The sequence below is a fragment of the Xiphias gladius genome, chromosome 4, assembly GCF_016859285.1.
Source record: "Xiphias gladius isolate SHS-SW01 ecotype Sanya breed wild chromosome 4, ASM1685928v1, whole genome shotgun sequence".
NCBI classification, from domain to species: Eukaryota; Metazoa; Chordata; class Actinopteri; order Istiophoriformes; family Xiphiidae; genus Xiphias; species Xiphias gladius.
In genome coordinates this window covers 8,792,258-8,811,490 of record NC_053403.1, presented here as the reverse complement: position 1 = coordinate 8,811,490, position 19,233 = coordinate 8,792,258, and the positions used below count along the sequence as shown (strand labels likewise).

The 19,233-nt window shown below is 40.9% G+C and overlaps 2 protein-coding genes across 2 annotated transcripts; both read left to right on the top strand.

The window, feature by feature from the left end:
• The first annotated feature begins 740 nt into the window (after positions 1–740).
• nfkbie (nuclear factor of kappa light polypeptide gene enhancer in B-cells inhibitor, epsilon) lies at positions 741–10,213 on the top strand. Its single transcript, XM_040126183.1, has 6 exons — positions 741–1,598; positions 5,567–5,669; positions 6,647–6,857; positions 7,304–7,392; positions 8,301–8,549; positions 9,405–10,213. The coding sequence occupies exons 1-6, from the start codon at positions 1,267–1,269 to the stop codon at positions 9,471–9,473; spliced, it is 1,053 nt and encodes a 350-aa protein (XP_039982117.1). The 5' UTR covers positions 741–1,266; the 3' UTR covers positions 9,474–10,213.
• Positions 10,214–12,401: 2,188 nt separating this feature from the next.
• Positions 12,402–18,823, top strand: slc35b2 (solute carrier family 35 member B2). Its single transcript, XM_040126153.1, has 4 exons — positions 12,402–12,661; positions 14,823–15,010; positions 15,161–15,321; positions 16,768–18,823. Exons 1-4 carry the CDS (start codon positions 12,642–12,644, stop codon positions 17,698–17,700), a joined length of 1,302 nt encoding a protein of 433 aa, XP_039982087.1. The 5' UTR covers positions 12,402–12,641; the 3' UTR covers positions 17,701–18,823.
• The last annotated feature ends 410 nt before the right edge of the window (positions 18,824–19,233 follow it).

The following is a 19,233-nucleotide window of genomic DNA, read 5'->3' as shown; positions in this document are numbered from 1 at the left end:
GATAATACTTTTGGGTTGCAGTTATTGCTTGTAGTTTGCGATCCCACATTTCTTTGGCTTTCATTAACAGACAAAATTAATCCCATGTCTTTCTCCACACAGTGAGGAATGTTGGCCTAAAAGTACTCAAATTCAAAGTTTCCCTGTGGATTTTTTTTTAACCTTTAGTAGCGCGGTAGAGCTGTTTTTCCACCCCACCCCCCCTCCCTCCATTTTGATTATCTCACGCATGTTCATGAGGATATAGAAGAAGACTGCTTGTTAGTAAATGGATGTAAACAATGCTGGATTTAAAATACTTAAAAACTCTGCTTTGCAAACATTTTATGAGGCAGGAGGTGCACTGGACACTTTTGGTAGAGCTCAAGGACACACACACACACACACACACACACACACACAGTGCATTTTGGTGAGAAACATTGAATGTAAATATTATGGCAGCATATTGTTGCCATTAAAAAAAAAAAGGACAAAAAAAATATCTGCTCACTTTCAGTTGTTCAGAGAAAAACTCCCCCATAAAATATAACTTTTGTTCATTTACAAGAAAACTCTTTTTTTTTCTCCTTTTTATTACACGTGCTAAAACTTTTTTTTAGAAACCCACTGCTACTGTTTTTAAAAACGCCCGGAATGAATCCCACCCTTATTTTTGAAAATCACACCACTTCCGCTTTTACCCTCAACGTCCCTTTTTTTTTTTTTTTTTCTAGTAGAGGTATCTGGGTGTAAATGTGTGTGCGCGCGCGTGCGTACGCTCGCGCGCACCGGGGATTCCCCCCGCGTGACAAAAACAGCTTAGCCTTTCACATGTCAGCTCTTCCTCTTCTTGTCTTTTATTGCTCATATGCAATAACAGCGTGAGCCCGGAGCTCATGCTGTTACCGGATATTTAGACAACAGGCAGCCGTTGCGCCTCGTTTTTGCTGGTTTTTGCCTGCGTTTGCTTCGCCGAGCCTGTGATGACCGTACCGCGGTTTAAAACCTTTTAAACCGTCTGTAATCGCGTTTCAAAGGAGAAAAACCGGAGGTCCGTCGCTGAGTGGTTATGTATGATCGGTTTGTGGAATGAAACGCGGCGACTCATTCCTCTGGTTTCACAAAGGAGCGGTGGTTTCCTCAGGTGTCAGCAGGCTATCCTCGGAGTCCGGTCACATCACCGAGCACCGAGCGGCGACAACAACCGCTAGTAGCCTTTAAGTCCTCCAGGAAGGAGGGAGGGGGAAACCCAGCGAGGCCACCACCACCACCACCACCACCACCATGGCGAGCGACGACTGTAGTAAACACGACTCGCTGGGGTACGCTGGAGAGAACCGCACGGACTCGGGCATCGACTCGTACCGCTCCGTGCTGAAGTCGGAGGAGCCCCGGGATCCCGGCTCGGCAGACATCGGCGGGCCGAGGGAGAAGTTCTCCACCGGGGAGGAGCGGCTGGATTCAGCCTACGGGTCCTCGTCCATCACGGGAGAGAGCCTGTCAGAGTTGGTGGAGGGCTGCACGCTCTCGAGCACCCAGGCGGAACAAACACACAGCTCCGGACTCTCTGAGCAGGAGGAGAACTTGCTCACAAATATTACTGAAGAGGGAGACACGTAGGTTTTTGTTTACTATCTACATTTCTTATTTTAAAAAAACAAAAACCAAAAACTACTTCTCAGCTTGACAGGGTCTTTGCTCAAAGGCACAGTGTTGCACACTGGTAGGTGAAGTCCAAACATGGTGCCTTGCATTTTAACTGTTTATCGTGAAGTTTTTCTTCTCGCCAGTAATATCTGCTTCGTCTCCCACGAAGTCGCCCGTAGCGTTGCAGAATGCACAAAACTCGGGGGAAAGATTGAATTTTACTCTTCAGTTCTCCGCGGGATTTTTTTTTTCTTTTTTTTCTAAATTAGCTCTTACGAAACGAGCGTAGTTGTATTGAACTGTGATCACCGCCGCCGTTAGCACCCAGGTGATGTTTACCCTAACACCGCTGCAGCAGCTCCGATGGTTTGGGCTGCAGCTAATGATTGTCGCCTTGCATTGTGCCGATTCATCCGCTGGTCCTTTCCTTGATTCATTGTTCCAAAAAAAAAAAAAAGGTCCCAAAGTCCTAGGCCACATCTTCAAATGGGTCGTTTGGTCCGACCAACAGTCCGTAACCCAAAGATATTTTACAGTGATTTAAGAGCAGCAATTTTTTTTTCTTTTTTTTTACATTTTAGAAGTTGGAACCGCAGAATATTTGGCATTTTTTCTTGAAAATGGCCCTAAATGATGAGGCGGTTGTCAAAAATAGTCGCAGATTAATTTTCTGTTGATCAGCTAAGCAATTCATCGACTAATATTTTCAGTTCTACCGGTTCTTCAAGCAGCTAATAAAGTTCTTTTTTTTTTTTTTTATTCCACTGAAGATGATGAATGTGAGCAAACCATAACTGGCAGTGTATGGAGTCAGTAAATCACACTAAATTGGAGGCAAAATTTTTCCCATGATTCTGTTTTTGAAGGGGATTTCATAGCTGTGTGATGCTGCAGACTTTTTTTTTTTTTTTTAATGAACTTTGCCCGTGTCATGAATGTGGACGGACTCCTGTGAGGCGTCTCTCAGCCAGAAAACAGAAGTGAAATAGATAGGCCTGGACTTCCCCATGAAGCACAGACAAAGCACACACTGTGAGACAGCAGTGTGGCTTGCTTTTGATCCAAGAAACTTGTTGATCAGGATAGCATAGTGTACACATTTGTTTGTATTGTTGGATCCTAGATCTTTTTTTTTTTTTTTTTTAACCACCCAGGCATCTAAAAATGTCAGTTGGTTACCTGCCGGTGGCTTTTTTTTTTTTTTTTTTTTTTTTTTGGTGCTTCTGTTCATTTCTCGCTTTGAGTCAAGGAAACTGCAGCTTTTTGCACACAATCCAAACACGCCAGCCTCCGCGCACAGCTTTATCAGCCCATGTAGAACTTCTTCTGTGACCCACTCATCTGGTGGTGCCGTGTCACCGGTCTGCCTTGACTCCCGTAGACCAGTGTAATCCAGCCAGTGATGCAGTCACGGCATCGCAGAGGTATTGTTGTGTCTCTGACCTCTTTTCATTTCCGCTTGCTGATTGCCCGGGACACATGGTTTTATTCACACACCCTAACTATAGATAGTTAGGGTGTGAGAGGGGAAAAAAAGAAGAAAAAAAAAAAACACCTGCTCTGCTTAGACTGAGAGAGAATCATGCATACATTAAGTTTCCCCTGTGGGATGTTTTTTTTTTTTTTTTTTTTTAGTTTTTATTCATTCAACTCTTACTCAAACCAGGAAGTCCCTTTCAAACTCAGTTGATTCATTGGTAGAGAAGATCCATTAGTCTGCAGACGTTTAAATCAGTCAGTCCCGCCAGTATGGGGGGAAAAAAATTGATCGGGCGATGTATCGTCACACTTTATAGTCTGATGCATTTTCCATACATTAAATATCCAAAAGATATTTTAATGAGGAGACTGTTTCTGTTTCCATTAGTTCAGCTTTTCCAGTTTTATGGGTGTTTCAAATTGGGATAAAAGTAGCTGTAGTCTACATGTTTTTATGTTTCTTAGCTCTCAGGTTTAGTTCAGGACTGCATCTATTGGTTATGTTTGTTCTCGGTTAATCTTATTCTAATTTTCTTGATGAATTGATTTATGGGTTATAAAACTTTAGAACATAGTGAAAAATGTCCTACACAGTTTCCCAGAGCCCAAAGTAACCTCTTCAAATTGCTTGTTTTGACTGAAAAACAGTCCAAAAAAACCACAGACATTCGGTTAGGTTATGGTTATGGTTTAATAGAAGAAAAAGCAGAATATCCTCTGCTGGAACCAACTAATGTTTGGCACTTTTGCTTGAAAAACGACTTAAACAATTAATCGTTTCATTGTTTCAGCTCCACTTACATTTAGTAATGCACTGCACAGATGCTGTATATGACCCGTTCCTCCCTTTCACAAAATAATTTGCCATGTCAGAGACACGTTTCCTAACCCGTTACACAGAATTGGCGATTTGTTGTAGTGGTTTACTTGCACCAATGACCAGAAAAATTTAAGAATGATCTTTATCTTGAACTTTGGCAGCCATGGCGCCATGATGGTGTCATGTTTTCAGTCGCCCTTTGCCAGCCCCTACATAACTTTTCTGTGTCTCCCAATGAAAGATTTTCAAAGAATAAGTTTGCCTTAAAAATTCAAACAAGGATGTCCAGTTTGTCGGTCATTATTAACAACTCCCTAGATTATTATTATTATTATTGATTCTGGGTGTGAAAAATTGCAAAGAAAATATAACTCATATTAAAAAAAAGGACAAATAATTTGCACAGTAATTGCATATAGACATTTATTCACTCAGATACTATACTGTTATGTATTTAGTATTCTTTTGGTAATGATTAAGGGCTTCATTGAATGACTTTCCCTATAATCTGATGGAAAATTACATAATGTACCATATGTACCATTTAACAAACCACTGAGGTAATTTAATCAAATGTTGTTTTGCCAGGCTATATATGACTCAAGGAGACAGAAAAGGCTTTCTTGTACAAATGATACTAATGTGTATAGCATTTCACAGGAAATCTGAAATTGTCAGTGACTTGTTCAAAGCAGAGAGCTGAATGAGAGGACTGCAGTGAAGTTTTGTTGGAACTTTTGATCCCACACAGTCTGTTTCTGAATAACACTGCAGCGTCCAAGTTTTGGTCAAATGACATTTATTCTGGAGGAAGAAGAGCTCATTTCTGATCTTTAAGATACATTCAACAGTACAATTGCTGCTTCACTGAAACAGCATCCTCTCGCTGCTTTTGTGCACAGACATCGTTTACAGCCTTTGATGACATTGGAGGGTTTGTACACATCGTTGAATTTACAAATTTAAGCTACACTTTGATTTGAATCCGTTAAAATACTTTTACAGAAGGGGCCCTCTCTGTGTTGTTTGAGGTTAGTCTAAATTAAGCACTAATGCTCAGTTCCATTTCCTGGTTTTTCACACACGTTTGTTTGCTACAACTTCCCACTCAGGTTTTGAGGTTATTGTGTATTTGTTTTGTGTCGTCATTTACGTTTTTGCCCTAAAGCCTACAAAGATGTGCCTACTGATACGTGTTTTAACATGCTCATTTAGCTCAACAGCTTGCTGTTCTATCTTTTCTAAAAAAATGTTTTTGCATTGATCAATATCCCAACCACTCAGTCTTGCCACTCAGCCCACTAGGTGTTACATTTTGAGGTAGTCTCTTGAGATGAATACTGAGGAAAATTGTTAAGCAACATTTTCTCTCTTCCTGAAATGTTGTTTTGTTTTTTTTTTCCTCTATTTAATTCTGTTGCTTTTGATCAATTCCTTGATATAAGTTAAAGTAGGCCTGCAAGTTTTTGCAAGAAAAATGGAAACGTGTTTATATAATATGTGTGTATATATATATATATATATATATATATATATATATATATATATATATATATATATATATATATATATATATAATATGTAAAAAAAATGTATTTATTTATTTTTATTTACTTATTTTTTTTGCCCCACCTGTAGATTCCTGCACTTAGCAATTATCCATGAAGACAATTTCATCACTCAGCACTTGATACAGCTATTCCCAAAAGAAGTCCTGGACATCCAAAACAATTTATACCAGGTAAATGCAACATGAATCCTTCCACCACACAAACATTCTGCTGCTTCTGCTGGAATCAGTCCATAATGACTTCCTCGTTATCGTGATCTTGATTGTGGAAAAAGTGGCATTATTTATATCTCTGTACTTCCAGAGAAGTTTTGTTCCTCTTTATTTGAGGTCCATCCTATCTCAGGGACGTCACTGTGGGTGGTTCCAGTGTTAGCTCATAAGGGACTCGGAATGGAAACTCCCCTCCTCTACCTCCTGTAGAAATAGAACCACAGGGAGCTGTGGAGTGTATCCTTGTTCGGATGTGGGTGGAGGAACTGTTCCAGTTATTCAAGATGTCAGACCAGAGTCTTCCTAGTGTAGAAACCAAAGTGAAGAAAAAGCAAACTGACAGAACAGTAATAAGGAAACATCTATAGTTAAGACTCAGCACTTCATGCATTGACTCAGTTGGCCCCATACTCTTAGAGAGTCCACTTGGTTGCCTAATATCCTCTTAGTCATGATTTTAAGAACCCATATTTATAGACATTACTGAGAAGAAATCTTGTTTAAACCTTAAGGTTTTAAAACAAAATCCCCCTCAGACATCTGCATACTGATTTAAAAAAAAAAAAAAAACAGCCATTGAGGATGCATTTTTGCAGTGTTGTGTCTTGCACCAGAACGCAGTGCAACCGCAAGACTTGTTTGTTTTGGACGGAGGGTGCAACTCTAACTTTCTCAGCTGGAAAAGTTTTCTGTTTGTTTTTCTGTATTCATATGTATAGCCAAAAGCTGGTATTTTTGGTATTTATCCTTGACAAATGATTTAAACGATTATCAAAATGTTTGCTAAATTAACCAGCTGATGAATCGACTAATTGTTTCAGCTCCGCAGTTACATTCCGGCATGCATTGGTTAGGACAAATAAATGATATTCAATTTAACCAGAGACATGCACTTTTGATTGCATTACACATCCTTTGTCTTTTGGGATCCCCAGAGCCCATTGCACCTGGCCACCTATCTGAATCTGACAGAGGTGGTGAAGAGCCTGGTGGAGAAGGGGGCCAGCCTGGAGCTGCAGGACCAGGATGGGAACACAGCGCTCCATGTGGCCTGCCAGCACGGACAGACAGAGTGCACCAACGAGATGACCAGAGACGTTTCCCCTAGGAAGCTGACACCGGTCTTCGAGACCCAGAACTGGAGAGGTGAGGAAAAAGACTAGCCGCTGCAGAGCCCCCATTAGCCAACAATTTGTTGTTGTTATTTAGGGTCATTTTGTGTGTCTGCATCATCTGTGGGATTATTTGTCAGTGTGTTATGCTGAAAATGAATTTCCCAGATTATGCGCTCTTTAAAGTAAACAATTAACTTTAAATTCAATTAATTTCGCCAGATATAAACTTTCTGACTTCCACCATTTTGCAAAAGAAGAAGTAGCAGTAACAACAGCTAGATATAGATATAGCAAAAACACTTGTAGGATTAGCACAGATGTGGGGAATCTGCGAGAGCAATACCATGTTGATCTATGTCCTCCTGGTCTCAGTTTGTCATTTGGAAAAAGACATGATTTTTATAATGCATCTCTTATTCACTTTTGAACTAAAATGAGCCCCGCGTTCCACATTTCAAACAAGATGTGTACTTGCAGGTCTTGCCTGTCTTCACTTGGCTGCACTGAACAGGCAACATCAGATTATGAAGCTCCTGATGAAAAAAGGAGCTGACCTGAATATCCAGGTTAGTCTGTGAAATGACTCCTTATTTTATGGCATCATATGGATTATATTTTTAATAACCAAGCTCTACTTAAAGGGTGAATCCACACCGAATCATTATGTAAATCGGGATAAAAAAAGAAAAACATTTAAACAAATTTTGAGTTGTCCTTGATTTCAAACAGTATACTTCTTCCCACCAGACTCTGACCTGCCACTCATAAGATTTAAGATACGTATCTGAAAGAAAAAGAGCGAAGGAGAGAATGAGAAAGCATCGCAATTTGCTTGCGTATAACCAAATTTAATTAGTCTCTGCGTAGGGTTACCCTGCATTATACTACACTTCATCCAGTCATGTGCCAGTATTTATAATCACACACATCCCTGTCAGACTCCGTTTACTGCTCCTGGCCGTATGTCGTGGTCATCTCTATAAATCTGCTGCACCTGTGCAATGCTGATCGTGATATAAGCTGAGCTCCGGGCTTCCTGCAGGATTCAAGGAGACATAATTAGATTTGAGACAAGGCTGGGCTGGACAGCCTCTCTTAGCTTTCTATTGATGGAAAGGAACATGACAGTCAGTCCCAAAACTACCCCAGACATTCCTCTCAGTTTAACTCACTGGCTTCACTTACCGCTCTGCCTCACATCCCATGTATTGAATTTTTATTATTATTATTATTATTATTATTATTATTATTGTTATTAATTATTATTATGTGGCTTACTGTGTCCTTTTTCTTCCAAGCTTGCAGAATGCAAAATTGGAAAGTAATATGCGTATACTTAAGAACTGAAAAATATCAAACTGATAAAATTATTAAAATAAAAACGACCTACTTTATGTTGTGGCCCCTTTTTCGTAAGTCTGGCTTTATTCATGGCATTTCTCATTGTCTTCTTCCATCTACACCCCTCTCGCAGGAAGGAACCAGCGGGAAAACAGCTCTTCACCTCGCCGTCGAGCTGCACGACATCACATCAGTGAAGCTGCTGCTCAGCAGGGGAGCCAACGTGGATGCTGCCATGTTTAACGGCTGCACGCCCCTGCATCTCGCAGTGGGGAGGCAGGACGCCACCATCGCCAATCTCCTTTGCCAGTCTGGCGCTGACACAATGCTGCGAAATATGGAGGATGAGACAGCGCTGGATCTGGCTGACGGCAATGATGATGTAAGTTGTTATTATTATTATTGCTAGTGAGGTTGTGAGATGGACCACCATACATATTTTAAAGGATTAGTCTGGCATAATTTCTATATTTTTTTTTATTGTCAGCAAAGCCTGTTTTAAAAAAAAAAAAAAAAAAAAAAAGTAATCCGACAGTAACGTATGGCCTGATCAGTTTTTTTCCTCTTTTCCATAAATCTCCATTGTCGCCCAAAAACAATTAAAAACCCATCAATGAGCCACAGCATTACGTGGGTGACATGATCCTCCCTTAAGGTGAACATGGGCACTGTAGTTCATTATTGATTCAGTCCCAAATATGCTGTTCTGCTGCTGTAAAATATTCAACAGAGCATCAATTGTGTATTAATCTGCGGCTGAAAATAGTCCCCAACAAATTCACCGTTCACTCCTGTTTGAGTCATGTCTGCTAAACACTTCAGTGCCCAACTGTTTCAGGGAATGATTTAGCCTCTTTTCAAATGAAAGTATACATTTGTACGTCATTTTAAAGATTTATGGAGTCAGCAGAAAGAAACTGGCTCGGGGATGAGAAGTCGCCAGAAGTGAAAGAGGGACTAACACATTATTAGTTTTCGTCTTTTTATGGAATTTGTTGACAACAAGTAAAATTTAGACACCAGCCCTGCCCAGGAAGTTCCCACTCTTCATCATGTCAAAGTATTGTGAGCTACAGGGATAAGAGTTGAACAGCAGTGCTTGCATTACTTCAACTACAATACTTAGAAAAATACCTAGTGTCAGATATATTGCTTTTCCTACCATTTGGCGAGGACAGCAATGAACCATTAGAGAAGGCATCGATAAAATTTGACCTTCTGTATCCCTGTCTTTCAGATCCTGGCTCTATTTCCTTTTGATGACATCCAGATCTCTGGGAGGTCAGTGGTCGGTGTGAAGTTTTGAGCTGAAACATAGGCTGAACAACAACCTTGAAATTGTCTGGAGCTTCACTTTGGCTGGATTTGATTTTTTTTTTTTTTTTTAAAAACAAAAAAAAAACTGTTTGCGCTGACATTTTCATTAAATAGTGCTTCTATTTGTAGTTCACTGGTTCACTTCCCTCTGACAAAGATTGATTAGGCTTAATTAAGCACTGATAGTCAAAAATCAGTTTCTGAGTCACTGGCTCAATTTTTTTGCTTCTTTTCATATGCCACTGGAGAGGTTGTGCTTAGTTTTCTATCAGCGTGTTCAGTGTCCATAAAAAAATTCTACCTCTTCATCATATTAACCTAGTTTTAATGGCTAGAAAAGGAACATGCAACTTGTTTCTCAGTTTCTCAAACTTTATCAGTGCTGCGATTGTCTTTGCATTGAAATGGAAGTAAGATTTTTTTGTTTTAAAGTCTGAAAACTTGGCCTTTTGTTGTGGCCACAAAGAGGCTTTTTGAGGAGTGCAATCAGAGGCAGGAAAGAAATGTTTCATCTGCTAAATTTAAAATGTAAAACAAACTGTGTGTCCCAAAGAGACCTGCAATACAAAGAAAACAAAACTAATAACATCCCTGCTTTTTGTTAAAAAACTCATATAGAAATGTAACATAAAACACAAAATTGAGCTTCACTTTGCTGCCTCATGTTGTGAAACAGGTTGGTGTATAATTACATTGGCCTGTTCACTTAACATTTATTTTGTAATAAAAATTTTAAAAAAAAACAAACTCCCTGCATATTGTTTTGTTTGTGTGTGTGTGTGTGTGTGTGTGTGTGTGTGTGTGTGTGTGTGTGTGTGTGTGTCGGGGGGGCAGGGGTATGCTTGATGTCTGTACACACCCAAACTCATGCACACATACATAGAAGCGACATGAATATTAGATGCCATTTGAGTAAGGGGAGAGCCCTTGGACCCCTTTTTAACTCACCTTTAAAAATCTGTTGGTTTTTTTTTTGGTTTTTTTTGTTTTTCCATTATAGATATGCATAGACATCTTTTTGTGTGGCTGGCCACCATTTGCAGCAAATGCAACTGGTCATAAATTTATACAGTAAACTATAATGAGCGGATTTGATGTCAAAGCTCTTTCACGAAAAACAACCCAGTTCTTTTCTTTGCTTCCTGTCAGCTGCTTTTCTTAAGGTATATCTTTTTTTTTCCTGTTAGTTGCTTCCTCCTGACGGGCCCTGTAATACAGTGCCTGTGGAGCGGCTGGAAATTCCACTCAGCTGTTACTCCTTTATATAAGCACATGCCATCAGCAAAACAGGTTGAACAATAAGCCAGGAAAAAGACCTCAGTTCACCTTTATATTAGCCAGAATAACTCTGACTGGTAGTCACAAAGTCGCTTTCTTCTGGTCAGGTAAACAGTGGTGTAAGGGTCTGCCAGTGGCACTTAACTAATTATGGTGAGAGCTGCTAAACAGACAACCTCTGTGGTCAACAGCTAGAACAGAGAGTTGTGAAACTGCACCTACTTCCCCATTGAGCCTATGTCCTGGGAAGCCCTTATGCTACTTGCTTTATGTACAGGTCATGCTGGCAAAAAAGTGATCTGAAAAAGTTACATAAGCTAGCTTCAATTCACATTAATTATGCAAGCCCATATTTCCCTACATATTACATACATAGTTGTGGGTACATTTCATTTTTTATATACTTATAATCTAGTCACATTGATTATGGGTACATTTTTTTACTCATTCCTTGTCCATCGTCACTGACAACCTCCTACAGACCCACCACCGTCAGACTCCAGCACGGAGCCGAAGGGGTGAGCTCAAACCACTTTCGGAGTACAACAGGCAGAAGTGTAGCCTAGATTAGGTCCAAGTACTGGTACACTCTATTCCTTTGGTTTTCCACTAATAAACAAAAAATTGGGACATAGCACTGGAGTCGTTACTCAGTTAAAGGTATGAGAAGACACTCAAACACCCTTTTTTCCAGTCTCCCTGGTCTCGTGCCACGATTTGCCTTCTCAAACAGTAATGTAGCAGTCGAGCATTACTGAAGTATAGTTTGAAACTGCTTAAGTTACACTATTTCATGACACAATGTAATCGATTGGCTGCCACGAGGTCCAACTCCAGCGCCACAGTCTGAAATTCACAGCGCAATGGCAGACCATTTTAAACAGGCCTCTGGGAGGTCCGGTGGGGGTTGCTTTGACAAAAACAGTTAAATGAAGGAAAGAGAGTTTGTGTTCATTTTTTTTTTTTTATTGTTTATTATTTTCCTTGCAACATATTTTGTCATTTTGGAGCCACATCCAAATTTCTCAGTTGAAAGCCAGTACTGCAAAGGCCAGTGAAATATGGTCCAGACGAATGTTTAAACAACGTCTGCAAATAGTCGGTAAGAAACCTTTCAGTTTTGAATCTATTTTGAATGTAATTTCAGCGGTAAAATGCTCAATCGGTAGTTATTCTTCAATTTACAATGTTGAACACCTATAATGGATATAAAATATGATGCATTGTTGTATAGTAAATTAAACTCCACAAATATATTTTTCAAAAATAGTTTCAAGACCAGATAAAATGCTGCTTAGACATTAATGAATCAGTGAAAAATAATCCATTATTATAATATAACGCTGACAAGTGCAAATATCTCTGAATAATGAGCATTTTTGCTTTTGATATTTCAAGTACCTTTTACTGATAATGCTCAGGTATATTTTTGAATGCGGGAGCCTAAACATGCAATGCAATGGAAATGAAATAAAATAGCACAAATAAATAGAAACAGCACAAAATGGAAATAAACAACTGAATACAAATAGGTTACCTCAAAGTTGTAAGTGTAGCACCTGAGTAAATGAACGTAGTTGACATTGTTTATCAGCACGGCAGTTACTCCTCCACGCCGAGAGGGGGCAGGCCGCGGTCTCCGGCACCCTTTGGTGTTGAGTACGGAGGAGGGGGCCTTTCCTGCTCAAGTGAACACTTCGGGGGATAAGTTGAAGACATATACGAGCTAAAGGCGACCGGTCCGGGAGAAGCCAACCCCTCATTATTAAAATACCGTTACCTGCCGGTTCCGTGGGGCTTCATGCGCGGTTTCAGCGGAGACGTTTGAGTCTGTCGGCGTGCGTGTTGCGCCAGGTGTCGGGCCACAGAGTGTGGGAAAATGCCATCTTTTTCATGGAGGTAACGATAGAGACCAAGAGGAGCTAACTGGACAATTATATCAGGCTAAAGACGAGTTTTAAGTGTGGACAAGCTCAGCTGACTGTTGGCTGATGTGACTGTCAGTGTGTAGCGAAGTCAGTTAACCGTTAATTACCGCTGTTCGTGGTTAAAGCGACTGTTGGTGTGTTTTTTTTTTTAAGTCTGCAAACTACCTGCTGGCCAAAGTAAAACTGCGCTGGTTTGTGTACAGGATGCGGTGTCCGCAAACCCAGTGCTACTACGAGTGCTTTCGTTTCTTGATTATTTTCTTAACATACTTTATCACTTACTTTGTTTTTGGTAGCTGTTGCCAAAAATGGCGTCCCTTGGTTCACAAATGTGATAGCTGTCAACTAAAACATGAAACTATAAAATTCCTACACCGGTCGCAGGACTTGATGGGTAACGGAATGTGTTTTTTTTTTTTTTTTTTTTTTTTCCCCTTTCCCCTTTCCCCTTTCCCCCTCCTGCACTCCGACTGTGTTTACTGTGAATATATACATTTATCCAGACATCTCTCTCCAGCAGCTAGGGAGAGAGCGGTCTGACAGTTGTTATGAAGGGCTGGGTTATGTCTGTCTTTTTTTTTTTTTATCAAGGGAAAGCTGTGTTTTTCAGTTTCAGTCCACATTATCTGCTGTCATACAAGACACAAGCACTAATTCTCTCCTCAGGTAAATTTTGGCAATGCTCTCTCTTGTGTCCCTGTGGTGTAAGCAGCCCGTAGGTTGGCAGCCCGGCCAGTGCCTTGCATTCCTCCATGTAATAAGCTACTTGTTCAGGGCCCAGGTCTCGCTGCAGTGGGCTACTGGGTAGCCAGGCCCGAGCAGGGTGCCACACAAAGACGTTCTGTGTGAGTCACACTCCCCCTGGGAGGAGGCCCAGCCTCGCTCCAAACGGGTAACACACTTAGTGCCACGACAGCAAGGAGCACACCTTTTTTTCAGTGGAAGCTAGGGTTTCTCACAGGTGCGCTTGAGTCCCCAGTGCTATTTAAGCTGCTTGCGGGCGTGGGTGAGGATGGTCATCTCATTTCTTTGTGGCTATTTTAACAGGTTTTTATCGTTTTACATGCTTGCATACCTTCCGTACTGCACCTATAGCCTATGTTGTGCATTGGAATTGGTTTGCTCATCATGGGTAGTACTACTCAGCTTATGAAAACAGTTGTGTAGGGTACTTTGAGGGAGTTTTCTGAGGAAATAACCCCAGTGGTTTCATCAGGATCATGTCAGCTAAAGCTTGGAGACATAACATAAAGCCTGCATTACAAACTGGGCTAAGTTATAAAGACATAGGCATTTGCCAGGCAGGAAGAGGCTAATGAAAGATGCCATTGTGTTGCATTATGGAAAGTGAAGGTCCGAGTGTTTTGAAACTTGACTCAACCTTGGGACCAAAGGTTTGGCTCTTTCGGCCTCTGCTGCATCTATTTCCTTTTTTAAATCAGTCTCTTGGAAGCAACCCAACTTTATGAGTGCAATACTAAATTTCTAGAGTAGCCATTATTATTCATCTCATTGCAAAATGTCCTCCCACAACAGCACCTTTCAGTTGCTTCTGCTTCAGGACTTCTGTTTTACAGCAAGATGCATGATAAAACAGCATTCCTCTGTTGAAATGATGGTTCCCAATCCATATAGGAAAGAAACACTACCTTTAGGTATCCTGTGAAGTTGTTGGAAAGAACAAATACAGTGATTCTGCACAATAAATTGAATCCAAAGGCTTCAGTGTGATTGTATCTATCCAGTGTGATGAGGAAGGAAATATGAAATTGAGCTGAAATGCTAACATATTAACTTTTGTATTGGCTTCTTAGTTTATATTTATTGTCACCCAGTTGATATTTATCATCAGCCTTGTTGTGATAGAACAGTAATGTAAAATGTTTTGTAATTTGTATGATATTAACCGCATATTACAGAGACAGATCAGTCAGAGTTCGCCAGTTGATATCGCCAAGTGTTGAGTAGTTGCCCTGCACCTTGAAAACACATTGTAGCGAAACCTTAGGGTTACGTTCTCGCAGTTGTGTTGATCCCTCCCTTCACTCGAGCAGACAAACGCATGTTAGTTTAGGATTTAGAATGACTTTTTTTTTTTTTTTCTGATATACCATATTGTATTACTCCCTTAGGGTTTGGCCCGCGCTTGTGTTGCTTCTCTTCCCTTCAACTGTGGCTGCAGAAGAGTCATCACTACTGGAAGGCTGGCACGATGTTTGGCTCTTCCGCTTCCTCGTCAACATGCTGGGATACTCCAGCATCATCATCCCCGGCTACCTCCTCATTAGCTACTTCAAGCGCACCAATTACTTAGAAACAGGTCTGTGCTCATGGAAACACACACTGACATCTTATTTGGAAATGTATACCAGTTAATGAACACAGATTAGTTTTTGTGGTCACTTCCTGACCACCTCGATATCAAGTTCATTGAAAAAAATTTTTTTTTTTATGTTTCCCTTACTTTCAGGTAGTGGGATGTGCTACCCTGTCATAAGAACCTGCGTGTTTGGCAGTGAGGCCAAAACAGGTCTGTTGGATGACGTGTCGGTTCCCCCCAGGAATGAGGGAGATTCAGGCTCGTCACTCAAACAGGCCATGAAATTAATCTTTTGTGCTGCTGGACTTCAGGTGTGAATCCCCTCAAAAAATACAGTCATTATACATATAGCTACATGTGGCTTAATCACTATAATACCATAGTATTAGGTTTTTTTTTCCTGCCTGCGCAGCTGTAGGGAGGGTTGTTTCATGTTTGTTTTATTTAAGTGTGATTATACCCACAGCCTGGTGAAAGAGTTATTGGTCGCTGGTGATACCCAACCTCTTGTGGCTATACTGTAGGAAATGGAGGACCCAATCCACAGTCTTTGTTCTGTTAAAGCCAATGTGAGACTTGAGCAGTCTGAGTTAGCCAGACAACCAAATTTTGTCTTTTTAGTACAAAATTTCAGTCTTTGTGTTTCCCTGCACAATGTTTTCTTGCTACTAAATGTCCTAGTAGCTACAGTGCATTCGGAGTATTCAGACCCCTCATTTTATGTTGCAGGCTTGATGCTAAAATTAAAAAAAAAAAAAAAAAAATTTTTTTTTTCCTCATCAATCCACACTCTATTCCCCATAATGATGAAGTGAAAACAGAATTTTAGACGTTATTGAAAATTTATTGCAGAGGAATAATTGTAATATCGCATTGACATAAGTATTCAGACCCTTTGCTATGACACATTTCTCTTAATCATCTTTGAGATGTTTCTGCACCTTGACTAGAGTCCACTTGTGGTAAATTTAATTGATCGAGCGTGATTTGGAAAGGCGCCCACCTGTCTATATGAAGTCTCACAGCTGACAATGCATATCAGAGCAAAAACCAAGCCCTGAGGTCGAAGGAACTGCCTGCAGAGCTCAGAGACAGGATTTTTTCGAGACACAGATCTGGGGAAGGCTACAAAACAATTCCTGCTGCATTGAAGGTTCCCAAGAGCACAGTGGCCTCCATAATTCTTCAATGGTAGAAGTGTGGAACAACTAGGACTCTTCCTAGAGCTGGCTGCCCAGCCAAACTGAGCAATCAGGGGACAAGGGCCTTGGTAAGAGAGGTGACCCAGAACCCGATGGTCACTCTGGCTGAGCTCCAGAGATCATGTGCAGAGATGGTAGGCACCGGAGATAAACTTCAATTGTCATAGCAAAGCTTCTGAATATTTATGTCTAGGTGATATTTCAGGTTTTCCGTTTTAATAAATTTGCAATACTTTCTAAGTTCTGTTTTCACTTTGTCATTATGGGGTATTGATTGTAGATTGATGAGGGGGAAAAAAGAGACTACCAGGACAAAAATACCTATTTGATTAATGTGTAGTTGCTTTAGGAAGGGATCACAGCCAGTACAGGGAGGACCAATGATTACAGCAACCAGTAACTCTTGTGTTATTTATGACCTGAATATTGTATTACTAAAGATTTGAATAAATCCAAATCTAAAGATTTGAATATATCCAAATCTACATTTTAAGTACATAGTGACATTTGGCCAAAAGAAAGCCGAAGAGTTCATGTCAATATTCTTATTCTTAGGGATCGTACCTGACATGGGGGGTCCTGCAGGAGAGGGTGATGACCCGATCCTATGGAGCCACGACACCAGAGGAGCAGGGAGAGAGATTCAAGGACTCCCAGTTCTTGGTCTTCATGAACCGTATCCTGGCTCTTACCGTGTCGGGCCTCTGGTGCCTCCTGTTCAAGCAACCTCGCCATGGAGCACCCATGTACAAGTACTCCTTTGCCTCGCTCTCCAACATCCTGAGCAGCTGGTGCCAGTACGAGGCCCTCAAATACATCAGCTTCCCCACCCAAGTCCTGGCCAAGGCCTCCAAAGTAATTCCTGTCATGCTCATGGGTAAGATCGTCTCCCGTAAGAGCTACGAATATTGGGAGTACTTCACGGCTGTGCTGATCTCAGTGGGTGTCAGCATGTTCCTGCTGTACAGCTCAAATAGCAAGCAACCATCCACTGTCACCACCTTCAGTGGGATCATCATCCTCATCAGCTACATTGTCTTCGACAGCTTCACCTCCAACTGGCAGGACAACCTGTTCAAGTACAAGATGTCATCAGTGCAGATGATGTTCGGAGTCAACCTGTTCTCCTGCCTCTTCACCGTCGGTTCACTACTGGAGCAGGGTGCCTTCTTCGACTCTCTGGCCTTCATGACACGTCACTCCGAGTTTGCCTTTCATGCTGTGTTGCTGTCCGTATGCTCAGCATGTGGCCAGCTCTTCATCTTCTACACCATCAACCAGTTTGGTGCTGCCATCTTCACCATCATCATGACCCTGAGGCAGGCCATCGCCATCCTCCTCTCTTGTTTCCTTTACGGTCACGCTGTCACCATGGTAGGTGGATTTGGTGTTGCCGTAGTTTTCCTGGCACTTTTCCTACGGGTGTATGCACGTAGCCGCATGAAGTCAGGTCGACGGTCAGCGCAGCCGCTTGCACAGAAGGTGTAGCACTCCAAGGTCGCACCAACCTGGGAACTGAGACCACATTTTCTGTGGCGCTTTTTGTCTATTTGTGTGTATCTGTTGAGTCTGTTGTTTTTTAACTGTTCTTTTCCATTGGTTTTTATTTTTGTTAGCAACGGTACAGAAAGGGATTCATCCGTTTTGACTCTTACACCAAGATGCCCCCAAGGGGTCCATGTGATTTGAGTGCCTGTAAGATTGTCTAATACACGAGTCCCAAACGACAACATGCAAACTGCCTCTAGTTAAACGGTAGAATATTTTTTCTTAAACCACAGTATGTGGCTTGTGCGGCCAGTTTAAGGTTGCTGTGATCCTGGAAAAGGTATGTGAGCTATACGGTTAAGCATTAATTTTCAAGATTTTACAACCATGCCCCTGACCTAACTTTATGAAAGCTGACTGTTTTGCTCAAATATTTGGGATAAAGACAACACTTGCTATCCATTAGGTTATCAGTGAGTCACAGTAGCCAGATGCGTATCTCACAGTCCTCCGTGTCGGAGAGCAGTGGTCTTAGTGTCTTCATTTGGGATTTTATCTTGTAAAGCTGTAAACATAGCCTGAACACATGGTGCATACATTACTGTTTAATTTAAGGTATATTAACTTGTTCCAGCAGCTACAATCTGTAATGTAGGGTGGTAAACAAAAGTTTGTGCAATAAAGAGAGCACTACTTACAAAATTGTACAATTTGGCCATGACTTCACTGAACCAGATGCTGCTTTTGGTACTTTTTACTCCGGGTTATTTTAAGATCATCATTTTGTTGTCATCACAACACAGAATTACTTCAGTTTTAAAATTGGGCTAAAAAAAAAATCATGTAAATATATCTCTAAGTCATTGTTTATGCCAACCAACTTGTCTGTTGTGTACTTTTGTAAAAGGACTGCTTCATGTTTTCCATGTGAATGTTTGGGAGAATACTGAATGAATGTTGACGATGCTCATTGTCATCACAAGGATGTTGGTGCAGGGGATGGTTTGCAGAAGAGAATGGATACAAGGGAAATGTAATGTTACTGGTACCTTGTTTTTATCATTCAACTATTTCCTCTTGTAACTGGATTATTAATAAAACCTATTAAATTAACTTAAAGCTATGAAGTGCAGAGGTTTGATTTTACTTTTTACCATTGTGCCAAAGGATTTGCCGTGTTGTGAGTGCCGTTTTGTAGGGAATACAGTGTTAATCTTGATGATTATTTGTACACAAAATGCAGCCCAAGGTGCTTTTATATTAAGAAGGACGACTGAAAACAAAAGAAAGGAGCAGACATTTGAAACAACAGCTGAAACTTCTCCACAGTTTTTGATCCAAAACTACAGACGGTAGCTTCATCGCAAGTCTTTGTCTTTGTTTTCAGTTCAGTGAGCAGCAGCGAGTCAATGGTTCAAACAGCTCTACCAGCTCCACTCCCTGTTCCAGTTAAAACTCTTGCAGGACCTTTTCTGTGTAAACCATTTTTGATTTACTGACTTTTTGAGGAAACCTGTGAAGACTGCACTGCAG